The 26,340-nt window shown below is 36.1% G+C and overlaps 2 protein-coding genes across 10 annotated transcripts in view; one reads left to right on the forward strand and one right to left on the reverse strand.

Annotated features, from left to right (window-relative positions):
* On the reverse strand, positions 1 to 17,755 carry LOC101741316 (ubiquitin carboxyl-terminal hydrolase CYLD). Of its 4 annotated transcripts, none has more exons than XM_012694516.4 (12): positions 17,251 to 17,755; positions 16,725 to 16,805; positions 15,570 to 15,849; positions 14,234 to 14,428; positions 13,057 to 13,256; positions 11,819 to 11,998; positions 10,184 to 10,339; positions 4,621 to 4,809; positions 3,775 to 3,883; positions 3,130 to 3,263; positions 957 to 1,140; positions 1 to 473 (listed from the first exon to the last, which is right to left on the reverse strand). In XM_012694516.4, exons 2-12 carry the CDS (start codon positions 16,782 to 16,784, stop codon positions 307 to 309), a joined length of 1,854 nt encoding a protein of 617 aa, XP_012549970.1. In that variant the 5' UTR covers positions 16,785 to 16,805; positions 17,251 to 17,755; the 3' UTR covers positions 1 to 306. The 4 variants fall into 4 exon arrangements, with proteins under 4 accessions (XP_012549970.1, XP_012549971.1, XP_021206846.1 ...); XM_012694517.4 differs by having other exon boundaries at positions 16,700 to 16,805; positions 17,251 to 17,752; XM_021351171.3 differs by lacking the exon at positions 16,725 to 16,805 and having other exon boundaries at positions 17,523 to 17,752.
* LOC101741173 (probable phosphorylase b kinase regulatory subunit beta) overlaps positions 14,818 to 26,340 on the forward strand; it is a 21,812-nt gene continuing 10,289 nt past the window's right edge. Inside the window, exons 1-11 of one of the 6 annotated variants that reach the window (XM_004931010.5) lie at positions 14,818 to 14,956; positions 19,799 to 19,916; positions 19,984 to 20,119; positions 20,281 to 20,563; positions 20,932 to 21,061; positions 22,015 to 22,166; positions 22,260 to 22,596; positions 23,344 to 23,433; positions 23,573 to 23,596; positions 24,971 to 25,119; positions 26,081 to 26,200. In XM_004931010.5, the coding sequence (XP_004931067.1) occupies positions 14,954 to 14,956; positions 19,799 to 19,916; positions 19,984 to 20,119; positions 20,281 to 20,563; positions 20,932 to 21,061; positions 22,015 to 22,166; positions 22,260 to 22,596; positions 23,344 to 23,433; positions 23,573 to 23,596; positions 24,971 to 25,119; positions 26,081 to 26,200 (1,542 nt within the window). In that variant the 5' untranslated portion in view covers positions 14,818 to 14,953. Of the gene's footprint in view, positions 14,957 to 18,731; positions 18,870 to 19,798; positions 19,917 to 19,983; positions 20,120 to 20,280; positions 20,564 to 20,931; positions 21,062 to 22,014; positions 22,167 to 22,259; positions 22,597 to 23,343; positions 23,434 to 23,572; positions 23,597 to 24,970; positions 25,120 to 26,080; positions 26,201 to 26,340 lie in introns of those variants that run through there. The other 5 variants (XM_062668279.1, XM_062668278.1, XM_062668282.1 and 2 more) reach the window with 5 other exon arrangements.

A 26,340-nucleotide genomic window follows, 5' to 3' on the forward strand; every position in this document is an offset into this window, starting at 1 on the left:
TCACAGCACATGAAGTCATACCTTTGAAATAGTTTATTTTAACCCCAAATGACGTCACATTTAATGAATACCGTTCAATAGCGTTTTATAGTTTCGTAATTAAGAAAAATGGGAACCAGCCGTTTGACGCATGATAAGAGGATTCGCTGCGCGGACCTCACATAATGTGGAATAAGGATAGGAAGAAGAAACCATCCGTTTTCTTCTTATTATTCTCTTCATTTGAGATTTCAGCCACGTCCAAATAGACTATGGGTTTGGGTTGAAGCGACCGTTGAGCGAGAGAAGTATGGAGTCGGCGTACAGTCAGCGATACATGGCGACGTCGGGGCTGCGGTAGAAACACATGTAGGCGTCGGCGAGCAGGCGGCGCGCGAGGGGCGGCGCGCGGGGCGCGGGGTCCGCCTCGCTCAGCCACGCGCCTACCTCCTTCATACTCACTATTTCCGGGATGTTGTACCCGTCGCGCTCGCCTGCAACGTAATTTTTTTTTTAACGCCGGTATTTTTGATACTACATATATATAGAGAATCCTCGAAGGATATGTTTAATGAAAGAAATTACAAAAAATGCTAATGACTATATTGCGAGTCTTTCCATGAAACCATTAGAATGAGTTTATTGAACAAAAAATAAATATCAATAAATTATTTTTAATTTAATAGCATAGAGATAATTTTGTAGGTATTTTAATTACATATTTTGTTCTTGAGGGTAATTAAATTGTTATTTGTCTTCGGCGGAACCATCAAAGAACACAAGATATTCTTCTCAATGGGTCGCGATTCCGATCCGGTCGGAAAGGACTGCTCTTGCTAGAGTCAGTGTTAGCGAATTCTCTCAGGTCGAGAGCCCGTGGGGTTCACCTACCAGTTGGCGTGTAGTTAAAATGCCTCTTAGGCTACCAACAGTTAGGTAGGAGAAAAAAGCTCACGTGGACACTGATGATAGCATACCTTTTCTGTCGGCCATGGAATCGAAGAAGCACCACGGTGCATCGTGACCGACGCCGGCTTTCACGAAGGCCACGTAATGACTGGTCTCAATGCAGAGCACCGCGAACAGTTCCATGTACACGCGCGGGACGGGACATGACTCGAGTATACTGGAGTACTCTTCGAATACCGTCAGTGGCGTTGCCTGTGAGCCACGGAGAGACATTTAATAAAAATAATTATTTTAAAATATTAATATAAGCATATTTAATATTGATTTGCGTTATGTTGGTAAATTATATTGCAGTTTTATTTTAATTATATTTTATTTTTAATTGCTACTCTGAGATAGTATAAGAAAACAAATTTATGGTCATGTTAATCAAGAAATAAATAATAGTTTAAAAAAACTAACAAAATACGCTTTTATAGAAAATCCAACTAAAAAATAGAAAATAAAATTTAATAAATTGGAATTAAAAATAGTGTAACAAAAAATTATTCTATTGTAAAAAAACGTGGGGTGGTTTTCAGGATATTATCAAAATAACCCTTCTACTCATATCTGTTCATAAAATATTTATAACTACTGATATAATAACCGGCAAACTTCTTGAGCATTTGTTGACGTAGTGGGGGTAAGTTTGCGCATGGTACACTCACGTGCAAAAACATTACTTACTCTGCGTCATAATGCTATTAAATTATTAAAATCAACATATGTATTTATTTATATATTTATTAGAACATCAACAAAACATATAGGTTAATAATTGTAATAATTTAATCTTGGGGTAAAATAGATATTCCTTCTATTAAGTCAAAACTAGAGCTGTTGCCAGGTCTTGGTTCAGTTGAAGCGAAGCTGGTATTTGTAATTTTTTTTTCGTTATCATAATCTTGACCATCATCATCATCACTGTTTTCATCACCCGAGTCGCTATCATCGTGATGAGTCGACATAGGGCTCATCGGCGTAGTTTACAACTCTGTCGATTCGGTCTTCTTTTTTGTCTATAATTAATTATTTTTTGAAGATATTCGATTCGTAGTAATCGAATGTTACTTTTTTCATTTACCAGCTTCCGATTATTTTCTGTTCTTTTTTTCCATCTGAAGCCTAGCTCTTTCATAATTCGTCGTAAGCTTCATTCCGAGCCATTAAAATTTATATCTTCTGTAAATTTTTCGAAGCCTTTCTACGGTACGGAGTTTCGCTGCTTGTTATGTAGTTATTATGATTACATCTTTTTATTACAGATTGAACGAAACTATCCATTCCGGTAACTTTCTTCTTCCCTGATCTTTTCTTACCCGGAGTCCGAAACACGGCGAGCAAGCCAGAGCCTTTAGCTTCGTTAATAATGCACCTAACAGTACTCACTGATGTTTTTGTTGCTTCCGAAGTCTGTTTTAATTTTTCCATATCATTCTTCCCCTGTTTTATAATGAAGCAATATACGTCGTACACAATTTTTCTACCCTTTCTTTTGAATACTACACCAGTTTGTCGCGGCATAGTGTATTTTTTATAAAAAATCAACAAACACTCAACAAATATCAATGGCAACAAAGTCAACAAGCAATTATAACAAAATTTATTAACGATTAATAACGATAGACTTTTCACTGTACGCAAGCGTACTTTTGGGAACAAGCGGAACGGAGGCGCGGTGCGGGACGCAAGGTTCGACTGATCTACCAATAACGCGCTCGATACGATTTCCCCTGCCGTCGCGCCTCACCCTCACCACCAAAGTGATCTAAAATTCGGTTCTGCGCAGTCAAGGTCATTTGCTCAAGAAGTTTGCCGATTACTATACCATGCACCCCACCCTTTTTTTTACAACAAAATCATTTTTTCTTACAGTATTTTTAATTCAAATTTATTAAGATTTATTTTCTATTTTTTAGTGGGATTTTCTATAAAAGCGTATTTTTTAGTTTTTTTAAACTATTATTAATTTTTCATTTTTTTCAATAATTTTTTTAATATCGAATTGTCATCGGTCCTTAATAAGTATACCAAATTTCGAGTTAATCCGACGTTTTGAAGGGGGTCAAAATCATGTTCAAAGATTCCGTTACATACTAACATACATACGTCTGAAGTTAATAAAAGCGTATTAATGTAATATCGACGGGTTAAATGTCTGAAGGAACAGTTCATATCGTAGCGGGATGTGACGTGGACCTTGTGCTGGCGTGTCGAGTGCGCGCGCCGCAGACAGGCGCGGCAGAGCGCGGCGGCGTCGAGCGCGGCGCCGCGGGCGCACTCCGCACACTCCCAGCGCGCCAGCCCGCCGCACACAGCGCACTGCCGCGGAACTACGCAGCGTCGGAACGCTCGCTCAGTAAAATATTCCCAATATTGGAAATAAAAACTCGAATTTTCATATTATAATTATTTTTTAAAGTATTACACGACCATTTTTAGAACATCTCTTAAATAAAGTTGATCCCAAAAATGTAATCTCTAAAAAATACAGTCATGATTCCGGTTTGTAGTTTTAAGATCCGACTTTATGCTTCGGATATCAAGGTTTATAATTACTTAATTATTATTTTTAATTGCTTTTAATAGACAAACGATTTCCGTAGTAGAATTGCAGGATCATGCAAAATACGGATTTACAATGAACAGTTATCCATTGTGTTTTGTGAGTACTATGACATTTCTTTCTTAAATGGTGAGTTAAAATTAGTATTCAGCAGTAGACCAGCATAGTGCACGAGTGATGGCAATCGATCACTATCAGCTGGTTCGTATGTTCTGTTTTCGAAGGCAATTAAAAATAAAACGATATTTTTAGGCTATTTGTTAAAATAAACAACTCACGTCCTTCAATGAGATCAGTGACGTCCAATAACGGCGATGGCATTACACGCTGATACAGTTTGTATTGTTTCCCGAACCTCGGCATTTGGATTATGAAAGCGGCCGGGACCTAGAAGATTAGTTTCAAAGTTTGAATCTTTTCAGCTTCAAAGATGTTTCAATTCGTTTTAATTTTTTTTTAATATTGTGACTTATTTTCGTTCAGAGAACCTTGTTTATTTCATTTGATATTTAGAAGCAAATTTCGATTTCTGAGCCGCTAGGGACGAGGGTGTGTCGAAATAGAAAAAAAGAAATAAAAAAATGCTACCGTATTTTAGATCTTCTTCCAAAATGAAATGCCTACTTACTATATTGATTTATTTAGGGTTCCGATCCTCATAAAGAAAAAAAGAATCCTTATCGAGAGAACAATCTTGTTGTCGATCTACATGTCTCCTCGACAATTAAGACCTTTTTCTCAGGTAGCAATTAGTAGCAATTATTAAGATTTAATTCATTCATTCGTTCATTATATTCATATAGTAACAGGTAAACGTAAGTTAATAATAAAAAAACTATCTAAAAACAATAAATTTGTATGTATGACAAAATAAAACCATTTTTTTGATTTACAAACTTAGCAAAGCGTGGGTCGTTACGTAAAAAAAGTTTGATAGCTAAATTTTGTGGATAACTAATTTAAAATCTTTCTAAAATGTCACTTAATTTCATATTTAATTAATATTATTTTATTTTATATGAAAATGAACTATGTAAAAATATTGAAGGCTATTTTTACATTTACAAAAATACCCACATCTACGATTCCAAATAAAAGATTCGTTTCTATAAAGATCGCGTTACCTCGCTGAGTTTCACACCCGAAGTAGCAAACGACTGTTCGAGCAGTTGCTGCACCGTCGGCAGGGAGACGTGTTCATCCTTTTCGACAAAGAGCTGATAGCAGAACGCTTCTTGGCCTGATGATAATTTGAGAAAAGGTTCGGCCCGTAAGATCTGTGCCACTAAGCCGTTCAAGAACTCTTCCGGATCCTGGAAGTGTGATCAACAACTATTTTATGCGAGTCTTATCCTATAATCATGAACCATTCTGTCAATACTTTAATCTATATATATAAAAATGAATTGCTGTTCGTTAGTCTCGCTAAAACTCGAGAACGACTGGACCGATTTGGCTAATTTTGGTCTTGAATTATTTGTGGAAGTCCAGAGAAGGTTTAAAAGATAGGTAAATATGAAAATGCTCGGAATTAAATAAAAATAACAATTTTGTTTTTCCTTGGTGTCCCCCGTCGGACGGATTCCTTTTTTTAAGTTTTAAGTTTATTTTATACAAAAGTTTTGGTCTTTTATTTATCGATTGAGGCACTACGGAGTCTGCCGGGTCAGCTAGTAATAAATAAAATTAAAACCCTTCACGAGTCGCTATATTTAACAATACGGACTGATTTATTATTTCAATAACAGTACACGAAATGCTTCTCACAAGTTCCAATACAATGTACTAATCACTTATACCAATTTGTATGTCTTTCCCTACTGTTGGAGAATTGTAAACATAATTTATATTATCTGTAATGTCAAAAATGGTTCACATTTTTGCTCACGTGTGACGCCACCGTACTTCCTTTTCCTAGCGTGTTTCATCTTGTTACTGTTTGCATTAAACCGTTACATTTTCTATTCCGGAGTATTATTTCAACAGGTTATGGGCCGCCCCATTAACTCAAAATAGAACTGAAATTAATTTTAGTGCAAATAAATAGCAAATTAAACCAATTAGTTGTAATTGCGGCGATAAAACTCATCCGATCCAGACATAATGGCTACGTCTAACCTTCAAATTGAGAAATTAGCCGGCCGGGAAAACTATTCGACATGGAGATTTGCTATCAAATCATATTTAGAACACGAAGAATTGTGGCAATGTGTTGATCCAGGCACTGATGTCGATGTTAAGAAAGATATTAAAGCTAAGTCAAAGATCATTTTGTTGGTGGAACCGATTAATTACATCCATATCGAAAATGCAAAAACATCAAAGGAAGTATGGATAAACCTTCAAAATGCTTTTGAGGACTCCGGGCTGTCAAGAAAAGTTGGTCTATTAAAAGATTTAATAAATACTTCACTCGACAATTGCTCCAGTATCGAAGATTACGTGAATAAAATTATGAGTACCGCACATAAATGAAGAAATATTGGTTTCGACGTTGGTGACGAATGGCTTGGAACACTCATGCTGGCGGGTTTACCGGATAATTACAAACCTATGATCATGGGTCTGGAAAGTTCCGGCATTATCATTTCATCAGATTTTATAAAAACAAAACTTTTGCAGGAAGTGAAAGTTTCAGAGTTTACTGCATTCTTTACGAAGCACAGAAATACCTCTAACAATAATTCAAAGCCAAAAGGAAAAGGCCCCCGATGTTATAACTGTAACAAATATGGACATTTTAAAAATCAGTGTACAGTGAAGAAATCTAATAATCATAACGGTTTTTCAGCAGTTTTTTCAGCGTACACCACCCTACATCAGGACGAGTGGTTTATAGATTCAGGTGCTACCATGCACATGACAAGATGTTCTGAATGGATGTATGATTTACAACCACCTCCGATTACAAAAATAATGGTGGCAAACAGTGATTTCGTCTCCGTGCAAAGTATGGGTAATGTAAACATTCAAACCAATCTATGCAAGGAAAACTGCCCTATCCAGATTAGAAATGTTTTATTTATTCCTGAGCTAAGTACAAACCTGTTATCGGTCAGTCAGTTGACAAAAAATGGCTGTAAAGTAGAATTCACTGATATGGGGTGTAACATATACAATACCAACAAGGTCCTCATAGCAACTGCCCAACTAACTAATAACATGTACAAACTCAATACTATTAAAGGCAGTGCTTATGCTGTTTCATGTAAAAGTAGGACAGATATTGTTACATGGCATAAGAGAATGGCACACTTGAATATAGCTGATGTGAAGAGGTTGGAGGTATGTGCAGATGGTATTACTATAACAAATAAAGAAATTGATGCAGTTTGTAAATCATGTTGTGAAGGAAAACAAACACGACTACTGTTTCCTCAATCTGGTTCGAGAGCAAGTACTTTACTAGAAATAATACATACTGATCTATGTGGTCCGATGGAGACACCATCAGTTGGTGGTGCAAGGTACTTTGTAACCTTTATAGATGATTATTCTCGCAAAGTATATGTGTACTTTCTAAAGAACAAAATGGATATTAAATCTGTGTTTGCACGATTTAAAAGTGAGGTGGAAAATGAGTTGGAAATGAAAATCAAAATGTTAAGAAGTGACAATGGAAAAGAATATTGTAATAAAGATTTCTCTGATTTTCTAGCAGCTTCCGGCATCAAGCACCAGACCAGCGCTCCCTACACGCCTGAACAAAATGGACTTTCTGAAAAAATGAACCGTAGTCTGGTGGAGCGAGCAAAATGCATGCTGTTTGAGGCAAAACTGCAGAAAATATATTGGGCCGAAGCAGTAGCTACTGCTGCTTATATCATTAATAGATCTCCATCACGAGTTCTGGCTGAGGTAACACCTTATGAAAAATGGACTAGTAAGAAACCAAACATTTCACACTTAAGGATTTTTGGCTCTAAGGCCATGGTACATGTTCCGAAGCAAAATCGTTTGAAATGGGATCGTAAATCACAAGAATTGGTTTTCGTAGGTTACTGTGAGAACACAAAGGGGTACAGATTAATTGATCCTAATAGTAAGAAGGCAGTGATTAGCAGGGATGTGATATTTATCGAAAGTTCCATAGATAATGTCACTCAGAAACCTAGCCTAAAGCCTCAGCTTATTACTTTACCTCTCAGTTCAAGTTTAAGTCGCGCACAAAAAAGCAATGAAATATCTTTGATGCCGGTTGATGATAGCTCTCAAACAGACACTGAAAATGTCACATCAACACCTTCAAGTACTGATACTTCTTTTGACAGCTGTGTGGTGAACAGAAATGATGATGAAACTTATTATCCCAGCTCAAGTGACAGTGATAACAGTTTCGGGAGGAATATCACTCTGAGATCACATCAAAAACGTAATGAGAAAAATAATAATTTAATGTGTGTTCAGATTATAGATCCACTGAATGTCAAGGAAGCCTTGTCGGGCCCTGATGCCCAACATTGGAAACGAGCAATGGATGAGGAGTATCAGTCCTTATTGGAAAATAATACGTGGGAAATGACTTCTCTACCAGCTAACAAGCGCCCTATACCATGTAAGTGGGTGTTCAAGAGAAAGACCAATGAAAATAGAGAAATAATAAAATACAAGGCACGTCTTGTAATTAAAGGATGTTCACAAAAACCTGGAATAGACTACACTGAAGTATTTTCACCGGTAGTAAGACATGCTTCATTGAGGTATTTGTTTGCCCTGGCAGTGAAATATGATTTAAATATATGTCAGATGGATGCTGTGTCAGCTTTTCTTCAAGGTGATATTGAAGAGGAAATTTACATGATGCAGCCACCTATGTATGAAAATGGAGATAAAGTATGTCGACTGAGAAAATCACTGTATGGATTAAAGCAAGCCAGCAGGCAATGGAACAAGAAACTAGATTTTACATTGAAGCAAATGGGTTTGTTACAGTCTATATTGGATCCTTGTATTTATTACAAAATTGTCAACAATGAAAATATGGTTTTCCTAGCGGTCTATGTCGATGACCTGATCTTGTTTTCAAATAATCAAGACTCAAAGCAAGAAATCCAAGAAGAATTATATAAAAAGTTTAAAATAAAAGATTTGGGTGATATAAATTGTTGTATTGGAATACATGTAGAGAGAGACAGGCCAAGAGGCATTATTTATTTGGATCAAAGAAAGTACATTGAAGAAGTGTTAAATAAATATGGAATGTCAGATTGTAAAACTGTTAATACTCCTATAAATATGAACACAAACGTACAAAGTAAATCTGAGGAGAATAAAATCTTAAATGATATACCTTATCAAGAGATTATTGGTTGCTTATTATATGTTTCACATATCACCAGACCAGACATATGCTATGTCATAAATATGTTGAGTAAATATAACAACAACCCTGACATGCGACATTGGACTGCCCTCAAGCGCGTCATGCGCTACTTAAAAGGTACTCTAGATTATAAATTGAGTTATAAGAAAAATCTAGAGGAGACAATGACTCATGGTTACTGTGATGCAGACTGGGCAAGCGCTGAAGATGACCGGCGCTCCTGCACAGGTTACACATTCTTGTTCCAGGGAGGAACAATTAGCTGGAACTCCAGGCGACAACCTACTGTAGCACTTTCCACGACTGAGGCGGAGTACATGTCATTGTCGGCATGTGTACAAGAAGCTATGTGGCTGAAGCAGTTTCAAGAAAGTTTTTGGCCTCAGTTGAAGAATGAGGCCTTGGTGATCTATAGCGATAATCAAAGCTCTATAAATCTCTCAGGTTCTGATGGATACCACCCTAGGACCAAACATATTGATGTGAGGCATCACTATGTCCGCAAAAAGGTTCTAGAGGGGGCCATTGAGGTACGTTACATGCAGACCGACAAGATGATTGCAGATGCTCTCACTAAAGCAACATCCCACACGAAACTGGCTTTCTGCTCATCTAGGATGGGATTATGTTTAAGGGAGGATGTTGGAGAATTGTAAACATAATTTATATTATCTGTAATGTCAAAAATGGTTCACATTTTTGCTCACGTGTGACGCCACCGTACTTCCTTTTCCTAGCGTGTTTCATCTTGTTACTGTTTGCATTAAACCGTTACATTTTCTATTCCGGAGTATTATTTCAACACCTACCTATTCTTTGGTAAAACCTAAGAGGCTATTCCAGCTACGCCCGGACGGGTAGGTGAGCTCACGGGCACAACCTGAGAGAATTTGGTAACACTAGCCTTAGCAAGAGCAGTGCTTCGCAGAATCTACCACCGGAGCGGAAACGCGACCCACTGAGAAGATCCGGCGAGAAACTCTGTGGCCTAATTATATGTGTATAATTTACAAATTTCTCTTTTCACCTTTTCCTATCGAATCTAATTGAATATGTAATTTCGAAAAGGGCACATCTCTGAATGTAAAATGTTCAGGAAATGAAAAAAACTGATTATTTTGTAAAGCAGTGTAAAATTTAAAATATTAACTTTTGAGATATATTTTAGTGTTAATTAGCAATTGAAAATTACTGGAATTATTATAAAATAAGTAGGTAAGCCTCAAAACTACATGTATATGAAAAAACGTATTTGACAAAATATGCGACATGTGCCCTTTTCGAAATTGCATATTCAATTGATTAAAATGGTTTTTTTTTTTTAGTTTCAGTCAGTAATGTTATGAAAGACGTTTATGTTATACCTTTTCTTCAGAAGTGAGTCCCGGCACATCGGAGAGTCGTTCGAGCAGCGTGCGCAGTTTCATAACCCTGTCGGCGCGGACGTACCCGTGCTTACGGAGCGGGTTCACGATTTCTTCGCGCAGTACACGCTGCACTTCCGAATAATGCGGTGAATCCTGAATAATTAATACGCTTTTATTTGCTTCAAACGTATGTTTTTTTTTTGTTTAGATGGGTAGACGAGCTCACAGCCCACCTGGTGTTAAGTGGTTACTGGAGCCCATAGACATCTACGACGTAAATGCGCCACCCACCTTGAGATATAAGTTCTAAGGTCTCAATATAGTTACAGCAGCTACCCCACCCTTCAAACCGAAACGCATTACTGCTTCACGGCAGAAATAGGCGGGGTGGTGGTACCTACCCGTGCAGACTCACAAGAGGTCCTACCACCAGTAATTACGCAAATTATAATTTTGGGGGTTTGATTTTTATTACACAATGTTATTCCTTCACCGTGGAAGTCAATCGTGAACACTTGTTAAGTACGTATTTCATTAGAAAAATTGGTACCCGCCTGCGGGATTCGAACACCGTTGCATCGCTCGATAAGAATGCACCGGACGTCTTATCCTTTAGGCCACGACGACTTCGATGTATTTAGTATGTTATACGACTTATGTATGTTAGTATGTAATGGAATCTTTGAACATGATTTTAACCCCCTTTATAACGTCGGATTAACTCGAAATTGGGCATACTGATTAAGGACCGATGACAATTCAATATTTAAAAAAAAATATTGAAAAAATTGAAATACAACTAAAAATGAAAAATAAATAATTGTTTAAAAAAATTTAAAAAATACGCTTTTATAGAAAATCCATCTAAAATATAGAAAATAAATTTTAATAAATTTGAATTAAAAATAATGTAAGGAAAAATGATTTTATTGTAAAAAAGTGTGGGATGCATGGTATCAGTAGTTATAAATATTTTATGAACACATATGAGTAGAAAGGTTATTTTGATAATATCCTGAAAAGCACCCTACGCTTTTTTACAATAACATAATTTTTTCTTACACTATTTTTAATTCAAAAATATTAAAATTTGTTTTCTATTTTTTAGTTGGATTTTCTATAAAAGCGTATTTTTTTACTTTTTTTAAACTATTATTTATTTTTTAATAATCGTAAATATACTGTGTAAACGAGAAGTTATCTTTTCCCTTTTCTAATCGTTGGTGGCCTAAGAGACTATTCCAACTACGCGCGGACGAGTAGATGACGCTGTTCAATCTGAGAGGACTTGCTAACACTAGTATATTGGTGAGGACCTTTAATTGGCTTTTTGTTTCTATTATTTGTTATATTATTATACTATGTTAGTTGGCTGTTGGTTCTCCTTGTAATAAATAAAGAAATAATTAATAAGTAAATAGTCCTAGCAAAAGCAGTGCTACGTTGAATCTGTGAATAAGCAGACAAGATTCTTGTTTGCGGACAAATCAATAATTTGATTAAATCAAATAATAATTAAAATTTTGTATTTCTAAGGATGTTTTTTCAAGGAGCAGTGGAATGTTGTCAGCATATAAAAATAATTTAACTTGTTTTTTTTTAAATTCGATAGTTATAACTGTTCATACGCACCTCTGGTTCCGGTGGCCTGTACAACAACGCGTCGAACACGCTTGTAAAGGTGAACATAGCGAACAGCGTTGCGTCGAGATAACAAGAATTGTGATGACCTTGAATACCCCTGTTTTTGCCTGCTAGGTCCCCCAAGGAAGTAAGCGGTGGGATCACGCCTGGTACTACAGGACACTCTGGCTGCAATGTCAGCAAATAAATCACATCAACCAGCTATATTTACTACTAATACTTCTGCAAAACTAAATAGATAATAGCATATTGTATTCGTAGAGGGGTGGGTTTTTTTCTTTTTACTAATTATACGAAATGTTGCCAACATTTACAATTAAAACAAGGGGTTTGTTTGTGATTTATTGTTCAAGAAATTCTAGTTCCTTACGAATTAGCTCTGTAGGCAGACGAGCATACGGCCCACTTGATGGTGAGTGGTTACCGCCGCCCATGGACGTCAGCAATGTTAGGGGCAGAGCCAAGCCGCTGCCTACCATTAAATACTCTCCACAAGCCTCGTTTTGAAGAAGGACATGTCATAGCGCTCTGGAAACACAGTTCACCCACCTGACTATGTATAGAAGAATTGTTTTTTTTTATTAAAGAAGGAATTAGTTGTGTCATAATAATATACTAATTCTTCGAGTAGCATCGTGTGTTATGTAGAAATAACGCGCTACCTATGATTATGGTACGTGAATTTCATACGTAAAATTATCAGATATTTTTTTTATTTTATTACATTTTATTTTTAATAAAAATTGGTAAATGCGTCAGATAAAAATGCATTTCGGATGAAGATTTATTACAACAGTGCACACTTCAACACAAAAAAAAAAGTTTGTCGAGTTCATTTTTTTGTTCTATTTTTATTTTTCATTGCGTTTTATTCTGTGGTTGATTAATTGATTTCTTCCAACATAGTAGAACTCGTTCGTGAACTTATAATATTAATTTGTACTTAATTATACTGAAAAATTATAATAGCAGCTTTCATGGATCCATATTTCGATTAGACCAGAGAATTGAGGGTGACGGGAGAGATGTGCTCCGCACTAAGCGCTTCACTTTCCCCCCTTTGCCTTTTCATGAGTTCTGTCTCATGCGAGGTTCGGACGTTGATAGTTGAGCGACAGGAGGCTTTAGTCGCTTCGACTCCAACATGCCCCGCCCGCCATCCCCAGTGGAAGGCGGGAGTCCGGCGATTTCCTCCTGACAAAAAAAGGCCAGGGAATTACACTGACCTGTTCGCTAAGTTGAACATGGTGGAGGTCGGGTCTGTCGGGCGGGGGCGTGTCGCGGAAGCGTGCGTCGCGGCGACACAGTGGCAGCGGCACGAACAGTGCCCTTCCCGGTGCGCACTCGAACAACTGCACGCCGCCGCGGCTGCCGTCCCCCAGGCCGCACACGCTCTCCTCCAGCTCGACACCCGCGGTTGCAGTGTCTGCCCATAGTAGTGTACTTTTAAGGCTTCGTCAAACAGAACGCGTACTTAGCGCGCGTCAGAACGCTAAACTGACGGAGCGCTATGACGCCGATGTGTGTTGTAGTTACTATGGTAATATACTGTCAAACAGAGCGCCAGCGCTATAAGTACGCAACGCTCTGTCGGGTCGTTAGGACGCTTTGACGTCCGGCGTTGTAATTTTTTGCAAATTTTATTTTAGCGTCCGAGTGAATGTGTATTAAAATACCGGATAATGCCCGAAAAATTGATAGAATTAGTTAGAAAATACCCATGCTTATACAATGCCACATCGGAATCACTCGACATCTTAATACTTTTAAATTTTCAGACTGCTATAGAAAGGCACTATGATTTAGCGGATGTTACGTTGCGTCAAGGATCGTTAGGCTCATTACAGTCAATTTGTGTGACCTGAAAAGAGCGCGACGTTAAAGCGCAGCGCTAAGTACGCGTTCTGTTTGACGAAGCCTTTAACGTAAAACACGTCATTTCGGGTCCTCCCGATCCACTATCGGTGCTTTTAGGTACCACGAGCACGGGACACCGTTCCCGTCGCTTGCGACGAAGGGCTTGGCGAGTAAATTAACCCATAGATAGCCTACAGTAACATATTATTATGTAGCTACACCTTGATTACAACCAAATACAAACTGTCTTAATTTTTTTCAACTTTAGGTATTACTTATTATCGTTTTGGATTTTTTAACTGGAGGCTCACTTACAAAAAACATCTTGAAACGAGTACAGAGTTCATTTTTATTTCTATTGTCAACAAGTGAGCATACGGTTTACCTGATGGTGGGTGGTTACAGTCGCTCGTGAGTGTTAGCAATGCCACAGGCAAGCCTATACCTACCGAAAGCAACGCGTCTTACCCATTGGGTTACGGACTCTTCAAACCACGGATTTCATGTATTTAACAATATAATAGATGTAGATTCATTAAGACTTACCATCAATGATACCAATCCACCTCACAACTCCGTAGTAATGTTGATCTACATCTGTAGCAACCTCCACCAGGGATCCCACGCCGATTTCGTCTTGTAAAATATCTACCGAAGCTTTTGGAATCGGCGCCACAGCCCGAGGTGAACCCAAAGCTGGAGAATCGTAGACATTTTCGCGTTGTTCAGCGCTGCACACGTCTGTTAGATAGAAGTTTATGTTATATTATTTAATATTATACTTACTAAAATCTCAATTCATTTTCTGATTTCAATTCTTGATTTGAGACTTCGAAATTATAAAATAAATAGAATCAAGCACAAGATTTTGTCATGAACTTTTTGTAATCATGTTTATGGACGTCAACTAAAGAAAAGCTATGAAAACACTAGACTTTATTTGTCGGACAATACATACAATCTTCGTTTTCATATTCTAGAACACAAAGCGGTATTTCTTCGATAGGTAATACAGGTAAATACGAATAAGACATGTTTAAAAATTGGATAAAGTGCGAGAAATCGGCGTCGTCGCATCTGTACACGGGTTCACACACCGCGGCGTACTATTTTTAAAATCACTCTGTACTAGAAAAACTAAAATAGGACGAATTGGGAGACTTGGAATCAGTGTTGTAAGGTATTATAAGTGGTGTGTTTGTTGAAGAGTATTGTTGATGTGATGGATTTTAATTATTGGGAAGGACAAAAAATATATTTATAAACATGGTATGAGAGTTATAATATGAATTATTCATTATTTAAAAATTATGTCCAGTTTACTTAATTTTTTTCACTGTTGATTTTATTTTGTACATGATAACATAGATAGATAGTAAGAAAGAAGACATTACTGACTATAAATAACTATATATAACGGAAAAGTGATTTTTCTGCTTAATATACTGCTATAATACGTATGCTAATGACATTTTTAGTATGTACTATTGAAGTATACCAAATTGAACTATAAACAAAAAGAAAAAATTTTTTTTCTGAATATGTTTTACCACTGATTATACATAATAACTTCATTAGTATATAACATAAACATTGATTACCCGAGCAACATCAATTAGTGTGCTACTTAATTTTTTAGTGTTTGTTATAACTCAGTAATATATCTGTTGTAACTACTTTTTTAACTAAAATGTTTCTTTTTTAATAACAAAATAGTTCAAATAAATTACATGTTGTTTCAATCTGTCACTGTGGAAAAGGATTCCAGTGTATCTGTGCATTTCACATTTGAAAATTACAGCTACTTAATGATTAAAAGCACTGGAAGCACCAATTTATTTAGTGACAATTTCATGTCAAGGTTTCTTTGCTCAGAACTTACCAACTAAGATTCCAGTTTCTACAGTTTTAGGTTCTTGTATCATTTTGGGTTTTTGTTGATTTTCTTCAGTACTAAGAATAGGACTGTTGCTTGATGTTGATTTAATCCTACGTCTATCAGGTGCCAAGTGAGCTATAAGGTTGGCAGATTTCACTCTGTCATTGTGTGAATTGCGCTGCATGGTTGCTGTGGAGTGCTTAGACATTGATCCATAATCAGCACACTCAGGTTCTCGAGGAGCCGGTGGCCAGCTTCCTCCAATTAAATGAAATAAATCAACCTAAAAATTTTTCATTTTTACAAGTGCAAGTTTTAGTTCAACTATCCATTTAAGATATATAATATAAAACAAATTTCCTTTGCCCCATTAGCAAAATTGTTTCAATAAATTTTGATTTTAAAAGTAAGCATAATGGTTATATCAAAAATATACAGTAATATCAATATCAGCCATAAAATTAAATCTGCATTCATTATTATATATTATTTTTTATAGAATGTTAGTTGACATCTGTATTTTCAGTGAAACATGCCATACATACAAGTGGTTGGAAAACAGGGTACCAGTATTTGTGGAATAACCAAACCCAAAGCAGTTACTACATTTTTTTGGCTTTTATTTGGCTACTGCTTCAGCATTAACTTTTCTTGAATGAGAACTTCACCTCTTCATAATTATATTATTGACTGAAATATATTTTATCACTACTTATGCCATATCAATTGACTGGTAAAATCTGATCCCAACTTAGCAGTTCATTAAATGCTTACCCAAATATCTCTTTAAAAGGTCCTAGAGGATTTTATCTTTTCATCTCAAAACATTATCTCTATAATTGACTTTAACAACATGTACTATGGCATTTAGTGCTGACCTGCTTGTATATATGGCACATCTAATGGATATATTTAATATATTTGAGATAAAGTAGGAGCAAATATATGTTTTATTAGTATTTAAATATTTGAAGATAAATATTAGTTAGTATGCAAAAAGTCAATGATAATTATTAATAATCATTAGTACTGCCCCTTTAAAGCTGTTTCCTTAATATTATCTACCATGAAAATGTATTTATTTATGAAGTCTTCTCACAAAGAGAATGTTTTTATTTAAGTTAATAACAAACCATTCAAAAAAAACTTTTAAAAAACCTGGTCATTTGCGTTGATCAATATATTATTTCCAATCATTTTATTGTTTTCGTCATTCATTGTACAGTTTTGAATTAGAATCTACAAAATTATTTTTTGAGCATAAAATCTTTTGTTATTATTAAATTTTTTGATACTTTATTTACTTCGCTTTTTCGTAAAAATACAAGCAGACAAGCGGACTGTTCACTTGATGTTCAGTGGTTTTCAAAGAATTTAGACTAGACATGAATACTGCTGCCGGTCTTGCAACATGGGATTAAAGTTTCAAATGTGGCAATTGTCCTATCATTAAACTGGAGAAAAACACTTTTTTCACTTGATTGGTACCTAACTAATCAAGTATTATCTACATGGAGAGCACCAAGAGATTACAGTAATTTATCGGTCTCGCAAGTCTTAGTCATAATTACTAAGCTGTTTGTTATTCGTAGACTTCACGAAAACTGTGGCGCGAGATAAAATCACAAAAGTAGTTTCAAGTTTATAAGTAATTCGAAAAAAAAAACAATTTCAAATGACATACCCCAATTAAAAAGTGTCACACATTTTTGTTTGTTTTCATAAATAATTACCAGAACTATGCATAGAGCAATTATTTTCAATTAATACAATTCGGGGTGATAGCTTCGTGATAAAATTGTAATTAATTAACTTCATAATTTTTTTTATTAATTATTTTGATGTATGTACATATTTATTAGTGACAATAAATTAATATCTTTAATTAAATATTTGTTGATTGCTAACATAGATTATTATTTAAATAAATTGTTTCAAATTTTATTTGCTACATACTATTCAATTAGGTCTATGATTCAATTACGTTTATGACGTATTTGATATGGGAATAAGTGTATTATCTATGGTGATAATAAAATGTCTTTATTTATGTATCACTGTTATTTAAACATTTGTTCAAAGATTTTATGGCAGTAGTCAAATACAACAATTCAATTTTCAATACAAATTCTTTGATGCTAAAATAAATACATATAATGTAGGTACTACTAGGGGCGAGGCATATTTAGCGGAACAGTCAAACGCAACAGGTTCGACTATGAAAAAACTTGGAACTGTTGTCTATAGACCGAAAGAACTGTTCTAGCTGTTCCACAATATTCCATATATTGCGTTGTTACGTTCCACAGCAAACAGCCAGAAACGAAACAGTTTGGAACAAGCTCTTTTTCCTTTTCACGTACAGAAATAGAAAAAGATAGCATATACATACATCCAGTTCCCAAAAAGTTTGTAACATGCTCTTTTCTCCTTTCACTTATTGTAATAGAAAAAGATAGCAATAACATTAACATGCATGCACGTTTTGGAAAAACTAGTTTCACATATCATTAATATTAAAAAAATCAAGCTGTCAGTCTTAAGCCTGAGAAAGTATGAAGGATTTAAGATTGAAGGTTTTCATTTCAAAAAATGTATTAAAATCATTTCATATGTACGACTGTTCCTTAATGTGGAACATATTCTACTTAATACGTTATTAAACCTGTTGCAACACAACATGCTGTAATATTGGAACGGGCTGTTATATTGAAACAGGCTGTTATTTTGGAACAGGAATGTTCTTTCACTGGAACAGGAACAGGTGGAACAGGTCTCTAATTTCACCTGTTACAGACCATGTCTAGTAGGTACATACCTACTTCAATCAAATTTATTTTTTCAACATTCTTTGTTACCCTTGTGTCCCATTAGACAAAGGGAATATATCACCTACGAAGCTTAAGAATAATGTAGGCAATTTTTAGTACCAGATTTTATTAGTTTAATTAATCGTGGATTCTCTCGTTATTCCAAAAAATCCACTGAAATCTTACCAATTTCCACTACTTTAGTAATCCTGAGAAACTACTTCAACATACTACCTAATTAAATTCCGCTTCACTTCAATTTTTTTTTTGTAGAATCAATTCATAATTTTGGTTTTCATTCATTTCATTTTTCAATATTAATATAGTGCCGATTGTTTGCTATCTAATAATATAGTACTTCGGCCTAAATGTTACATTCCCTTTGCCTTTATTTGTCCAATTAGGCAAATAAATCATGGTCCGTCCGCAAAGTTGACGATTTAATTCCGAATAATATTTTGAAGAAAATTTTCAAATTCATTTTATGCTGTAAGTAAGTACATATGTAATAAAGTTTTGCCTATTTTTTGCACCAAAAAACTACTTCAATTCTTGGATAAAATAAAAAAAATAAAAATGACGTTTGTGTAGGTCAAGAAAGTCAAGGGCAAATTAATGTTTTTAAATTCAAAATTCAGGACTTTCGTATATCTATCATTGTATGTTTAAAACTGAATCACTAAACTCATCAAAACTTTTATTTCATTTCCGATAAGCACAATCCTTATGGTCTGGTACGATACGAGAAAGGTATCATGCCATACAAGTATCAATGAGAGGACATAGAGGTCGTTGATATGAAATTAGATTTTTTATAGGTTTTAAATGTTGAGTATCTAGTTAAGTAGCTATAAAAATTTGATATTGATAGATACTCTTCCTTTCACACTGGGTTGTGTTCGCGAAATAAAATTTAATGCCACTGTTTCATGCCCAGAGTCCATATTAATTCACATCAATGAAATCAAAAGTAACATAGATGCCCAAAGCATTAATGAAGAATATTTATGTTGAATAATTTGCTTAAAAATGGCTATTGACTTAAACTGATTTAGCAATAATTAGTAATCAAATTGGAACATTAACAAATAAAAGAAATTTAAAATCACACAAAACACTCATATCCGAGATATTGAAAAACAATCCTATGTTGTAAACTGGGCTGTTTGAATACTGCAACAACTATTAAAAATTAATTCTACTTTATGTAGAATACTACATAAAGTAGAATTATGTACTACTCCAATGACAAATAAATCATAGTATGTTTTAATTAGTATAAAATGTTGAATTGGGCTTTTGTTACTATTATTATTGTTTAGTTAATATTTGACTATATGAAAAATTTATAAAGAAAAATATTAAATGCTTTATTTTTATAGTAGGAATCTTTACACAAAACTTGTTTATTTAATTTTTCAGTCAATTCCAGAGAGAATGATTCGTCAAGGAAGCATAGATGACATTAATGCACAACAATATCTAAAGATTTCTAATTATGAAGACACTGTAAGGCAACTTGACATTTGTTATGCAATTGGTTTGTAATTTATTCTTTTTTCTGAATCATTTTAGTTGAATAAAATGACAACTACTAATTTTTGCAGTGAAACGGCAACTTCTACGATTCCAAAGTCCCATAACAGGATTGTTTCCTGTACTATCAACAGAGTTTGAAATAGGAAGTGTGAGGGATAGCATTTACTGTGCTGCAGCTGTTTGGGGTTTATATCAAGCATACAGGTAATAAGAACCTTGTAATTTAAATATCTGTAAATAGATAAACATATTTTTAGCTTGATTGTTTGTAAAAACCTAGTTGTAGAAAGAGGGTGGCTGGGTTTTGTCACATCTTGTAAATAATAATATTATACAACATGATAGAATATTAAATTAAATTTCAGACGTATTGATGATGACCGAGGTAAATCACATGAACTTGGCCAAAGCACAGTAAAGTGTATGAGAGGCATTTTGGAATGTTGGATCAAACAAGCACCTCGTGTTGAAGCATTCAAGACAAGGCAAAGTGCTGCCCATGCATTACATGTGAAGTTCCACCTTACTACTGGTGAACCGGTCTTGACTGATGACCAATATCATCATTTACAAATTGATGTTGTGTCACTGTATTTACTATTTCTTGTCCAGATGATAACATCTGGCCTACAAATTATATACACTCAGGTAACATAATATAATAATATATCAAAGCCGGTTCCACAGCAACACCTGCACTAATTTCAGTATAAATGACAAATATATAAATTTAAAACTTAAATTAATAATGTTTTTTGTTGTAAAATCTCAGACTTTCATGGGTTAAAGGGGTAGAAACAAATGAACACATTTTTAGGTACTCTACCCCAGTTTCATATCACAAACATTCAGGTCACAACTCATAGCTGCAAGATTCCTACTATGGTGGGCATTAATAACTGATAAGCCCTTTTGGCTGAACTACATAAGCATGTCTGGTGAAGCATAATCAATTGAGGCTACTTGTGCACAATAAAAATAAACCCCAAAAGTACTCATTAAAAGTATTGTTGCAGGATGAAGTAGCATTTGTACAGAATCTTGTGTACTATGTTGAACGAGCATATAGAACACCAGACTATGGAATGTGGGAGCGTGGATCTAAATACAATGATGGAAAACCAGAAATCCATGCATCGTCAATAGGTAAACTATGTTACTGGTTCTAGTCCTCTCCCGACTAGGCGCGTCGACACCTCCGCCTCCGCCATTCGCCCAATCACGATGTTCGATCAGCCCATACCGTGGGCCCCGAAGGTCAAATACTTAGGCGTCACCCTCGACAGTAGGATGACATTCCGCCCCCATATTAAGACGGTACGCGACCGTGCCGCCTTCATTCTAGGACGTCTCTACCCGATGATATGCAGGCGAAGTAAAATGTCCCTTAGAAATAAGGTGACACTCTACAAAACTTACATACGCCCCGTCATGACCTATGCAAGTGTAGTGTTCGCTCACGTGGCCCGCACTCACTTAAAATCCTTCCAAATTATTCAATCCCGTTTTTGCAGAATAGCCGTCGGAGCCCCGTGGTTCGTCAGGAACGTCGACCTCATTGACGACCTGGACTTAGAGTCCATCAGTAAGTATCTACAGTCGGCGTCGATGCGCCACTTCGATAAAGCGGCACGACACGAGAACCCTCTCATCGTGGCCGCTGGTAACTACATTCCCGATCCTGCGGACAGAATGGAAAGCAGTCGACGTCGCCCAAAACACGTCATCTCGGATCCTCCCGATCCACTAACGGTGCTTCTAGGTACTTCAAGCACCGGTCACTGTCCTTGTCGAACCCGTCGCTTGCGACGAAAGGCTCGACGAGTAAATTAATTCTCAGACACAGCCCACTGAGTTTCTCGCCGGATCTTCTCAGTGGGTCGCGTTTCCGATCCGGTGGTAGATTCTGCGAAGCACTGCTCTTGCTAGGACCAGTGTTAGCATCGTCGTCAGGTTTGAGCTCCGTGAGCTCACCTACAAACGTTAGGGCGAAGCTGAAATAGCCTCTCAAGGCTATCAGCATAGGTAGGAAAGAAAAGGTTCTAAATTGGTTAACATTATTTTTTTAAACCAGATTTATTATGTGTAATTACTTTTAGGTATGGCCAAGGCGGCTCTAGAAGCCATTAATGGTTGTAATTTATTTGGTGATAAGGGTGCATCTTGGAGTGTTGTCTATGTCGACATTGATGCTCACAATCGCAACAGGAGTATATTTGAAACAATGCTACCAAGGGAGTCTAGTTCGAAAGTAAGTTATAATAATGAAAAAGAAAGAAAATCTATTAGTCAATAAAACTCTAAAGATGTTTATGATGCTTTCTCACTCAGTATTTTGTTGTAGGGAGTAGACGCTGCTCTTCTTCCGACCATATCATTTCCTGCTTTTGCCACTCATGAAGAACATTTGGTCCAACTCACCAAAACAAACATAGTAAGACGTTTGCAAGGGAAATATGGTTTTAAGCGTTTTAGTCGTGATGGTTACAAATGTGTTCTCGAAGATCCGGATAGAAGATATTATCATGAAGGGGAATTGAAAAATTTTGATGGTCTAGAATCAGAATGGCCGCTCTTCTATGTTATGATGATTATTGATGGCGTATTTAGAACTTTACCCGACCAAGTTGAAGAGTTTCAGAAGCTTCTGAAAGCTAGGATTTTTATGGACGAACATGGAGGTATGTTTACGGACGTACTTTTTTATATGATTGTTTGAAGATTTTTCCTACCTAATCTCCGCTAGCCCCGTAAGACTATTTCGCCCCAAGCTGAAAGACCTTGTTAACATCTGCTCTAGCAAGACCAATACATTGCTGAATCTTCTACCACCAACTCGGAATCGCAACCCACTGGGAAGATCCAGGGAGAAACTCAGTGAGCTGTCTGTGGCTTAAGTTGATTTTCGAATCCTTAGTCGCATTCGACGAGTTCGACGAGAACGGTAACCAGTGTTAGGAATGCCTAAAGGCACTGAGTGGATCAGTGGAATCTGAGCCCGTATATTCGCCATCTTTGTAATGAAGTGACTGAGGAATTCCGGTTTGAAGTGTAGAACATCACTGAGTTTCTCGGCGGATATTCTCAGTGGGTCGCGTTTCCGATCCGGTAGTAGATTCTGCGAAGCACTGCTCTTGCTAGGGCTTGTATTAGCAACGTCCTCGGGTTAGAGCCCCGTAAGTTCACAGTTCGCCCGGTTGCGCTGACACAGCTCTCTTAGGTTAGCAGCTTAGGTAAGAAAAAAAAAGAAAAAGGGGGTATCCGAAATGACGTGCTTACGGCGACAGCGGCTGTACATTTCCCGGTTGTTTGGATCGGGTATGTAGTGGCGGCCACGAAAAGAGGGTTAATGTTTGAAGAATAAGTTGATTTCTTACGAGAGTTATATATTTTTATTTAATATGTTCTATTGTTATACCTACTTACAGATCCTGTAATTCCTTGGTATTACTATATACCCAAAGAAAGTGTTGAAAATGAACGCAATGAACCTAATTCAACTTGGAAAGTACCTTCTAGTGAGTATAATGTTATGTTTATTTTTAATCAAATTCTTAGTTTTGAGCACGTCAGATCCTGAACCATGTGCTGAGCTGTGTGACAAACAATAAAATTGTGAAAATAAATTTGACATTTAAATAAATAATAAAATTACAGGTCACCCTGGTGATGAAAACAAAGGTAAACCAATACTGGTCGTTTAAACTCACCCTGTTCTTTGACTTATATTAATACTCTCAATTACTAATTTTAATATTAACCACATAGGGTATATTGTAATCCCAAAAAAAATTCATTATTTCTTAACTTCTGCATAACTATTGCTTGTTGAAAACTTACATTTTATTAGTGTAGAACCGTATCTAAAGTAACATTAACTACCATACTGCTTATAAGAACCATCCTTACTATTTGTGTAGAAATTAATGTATGCATATAATATTCCTCTAAACTACCAAAAAAAATGCACAGTACCCTAATATTATAAGCGATGGATAATTTGTGGCTTTATTGTGTAGTTTCAATTGAACATTCCAACAACGGCTCCCTCTGTATTTTGTACCGTATGTTCCATGGGGAATGCTCTGAGGAATTGTTTGAGATGATTCCCTCATCTCCTTTTTATCACCGCACCTCCCGCCATCGGAGCAGAGTTCATCCATATTATCTGGAACCGCTGCGTTCATCGACAGTGCGTTTCCAGAGGTCTTTTTTGCCACGTACCATCCGGCTATGGAATGAGCTCCCCTCCACGGTGTTTCCCCAGCGCTATGACATGTCCTTCTTCAAACGAGGCAAATAAAAACATTCGACTCGTTTCTATAAAGTAAAATCGCTTAGTAATTACAAAAAAAAAAACAAAATTGATACCGATCAAAGCGTAACGGTAATAAAATATTTCTAAATTTATTAATTTATTAATTTCTTGACATTTAATTTCACATAGCTGAATTGTAACTACATTTATACAAAAACATATTTTTATTATCCTGATGAGTTTAACATACACACTTAAAAAATCGAACTATATGGCCCATAATTTCTACGTGCTATGTTTCGATTTTTGTATTTATGTATCATTATTAAAACTAATTTTATTGTAAATTATTCCCGACAAACTACATACAGTCATTATTTTAACTTAGAATATAACATTATCAACATATAAAAGAGTAAATTTAGCATATATGTATTATATTATATCGTAAACACTGCAAATGAATTTTAATGCAAAATTGCCATAAAAATAAATTCATAAAGAATGCTGCCTTGCCATGGTTGGCTGTAGTGTAGTTAGCGCTTAAAGTACCGCGCCCGCGAAACTATGTAGTAAAGGCTTCTATGATGGCATTCTTAATTATTCAATTAGATTTACAAACGGTGGCAGGTTACGTAAGTTTTAATATAAATATATACTTTATTTTAGTTTCGGTAAAAACTCGATCGAATCTTGTAATAAAACTACTAATTGTCGAATTGGTTGTGGATTCCGATAGCAATAGCTTTACACTTTAAGATTTAAATAGTGAATAAAGAAAGATGTGTTAAATTCAGCCGGTTTGTTCCTGTGGGGGCAGTCGCTGTTCGTGCTGGCGCAGTTGCTGACCGGGGGCTTGCTGCACGTGAACGAACTCGATCCGATACGAAGGTATCTTCCATCCTACAACCGGCCCCGGCGCGCGGGCCGATATTCCGCTTTTCAGGTAGACAATTATTATATTTTACACTATATAATATTATAACACTTTTAAAAAAAATTGTATTGCTTAAATGTGTGGACGAGCTCATAGCCCACCTGGTGTTAAGTGGTTACTGGAGCCCATAGACATCTACAACGCAAATGCGCCACCCATCTTGAAATATGAGTTCTAAGGTCTCAGTATAATTACAATGACTGCCCCACCCTTCAAACCGAAACGCATTACTGCTTCACAGCTGAAATAAGCAGGGCCTGGCAGGGTGGTGGTACCTACCCGTGCGGACTAATTACGCAAATTATAATTTTGCGGGTTTGATTTTTATTACACGATGTTATTCCTTCACCGTGGAAGTCAATCGTGAACATTTGTTGAGTACGTATTTAATTAGAAAAATTGATACCCGCCTGCGGCATTCGAACACTGTTGGATCGCTAAACGCGAATGCACCGGACATATTATCCTCTAGGCCACGACGACTTCAAACACACAAAAATAACAGTCCCAAGCTTACAAAATAGGCATAATATTGTTTTTATTTCACGCTTCCAGGCCAAGCCGACGTTTGTAAGTATGAGATAAAACTGTTTTTTTTCTATCACAATTAATTTCGCTCATTCAACGTCGCCTTTTTTTTCTTGTCACTTTATTGTCGGAATAAAAATTCCTCAACATGTTTTTTTTTTTTGCGACTTCTAAATTTCGATAATAATAATAATAATACAACTGAGGTTTAATGCAAGTAAGTTTTCAATACATGATATTAATAGGTTTAATAATTTAAATATATAAGAGACCAGAACAAGTACACTCGGATTTCGAATTTCAAATATTCAAGGTAATTAACCATAAATTGCTACTGAGATAATATTTAGTGAAGTTAGCGTATACAAACGCCCTGACACACAAAAAAAATGAAATTACTTTATTCTAAATGAATAAACGTTCGAAAAATATGTTCTTGTAGGGCATAGCCACGGATCTGGTTGTTCAAGTGGTACTCATAGCCGAGTCAATGCGTCTACAAGCCATGATGGGTACGTACGGTATACAGACTCAGACACCGCACGAAGTCGAACCCGTTCAGGTTAGTATTGCAAAACTTCAGTCAACAATTTTTTTTAATTGCTTATATGCAGAGGCGAATTATCCGTAAGGCAAACTAGGCACGTGCCTAGGGGCGTGTAGTTACAAGGGGCGCGCGAGCTCAGAATTTTTAAATAAATA

Source organism: Bombyx mori, chromosome 4, assembly GCF_030269925.1.
Source record: "Bombyx mori chromosome 4, ASM3026992v2".
NCBI lineage: Eukaryota > Metazoa > Arthropoda > Insecta > Lepidoptera > Bombycidae > Bombyx > Bombyx mori.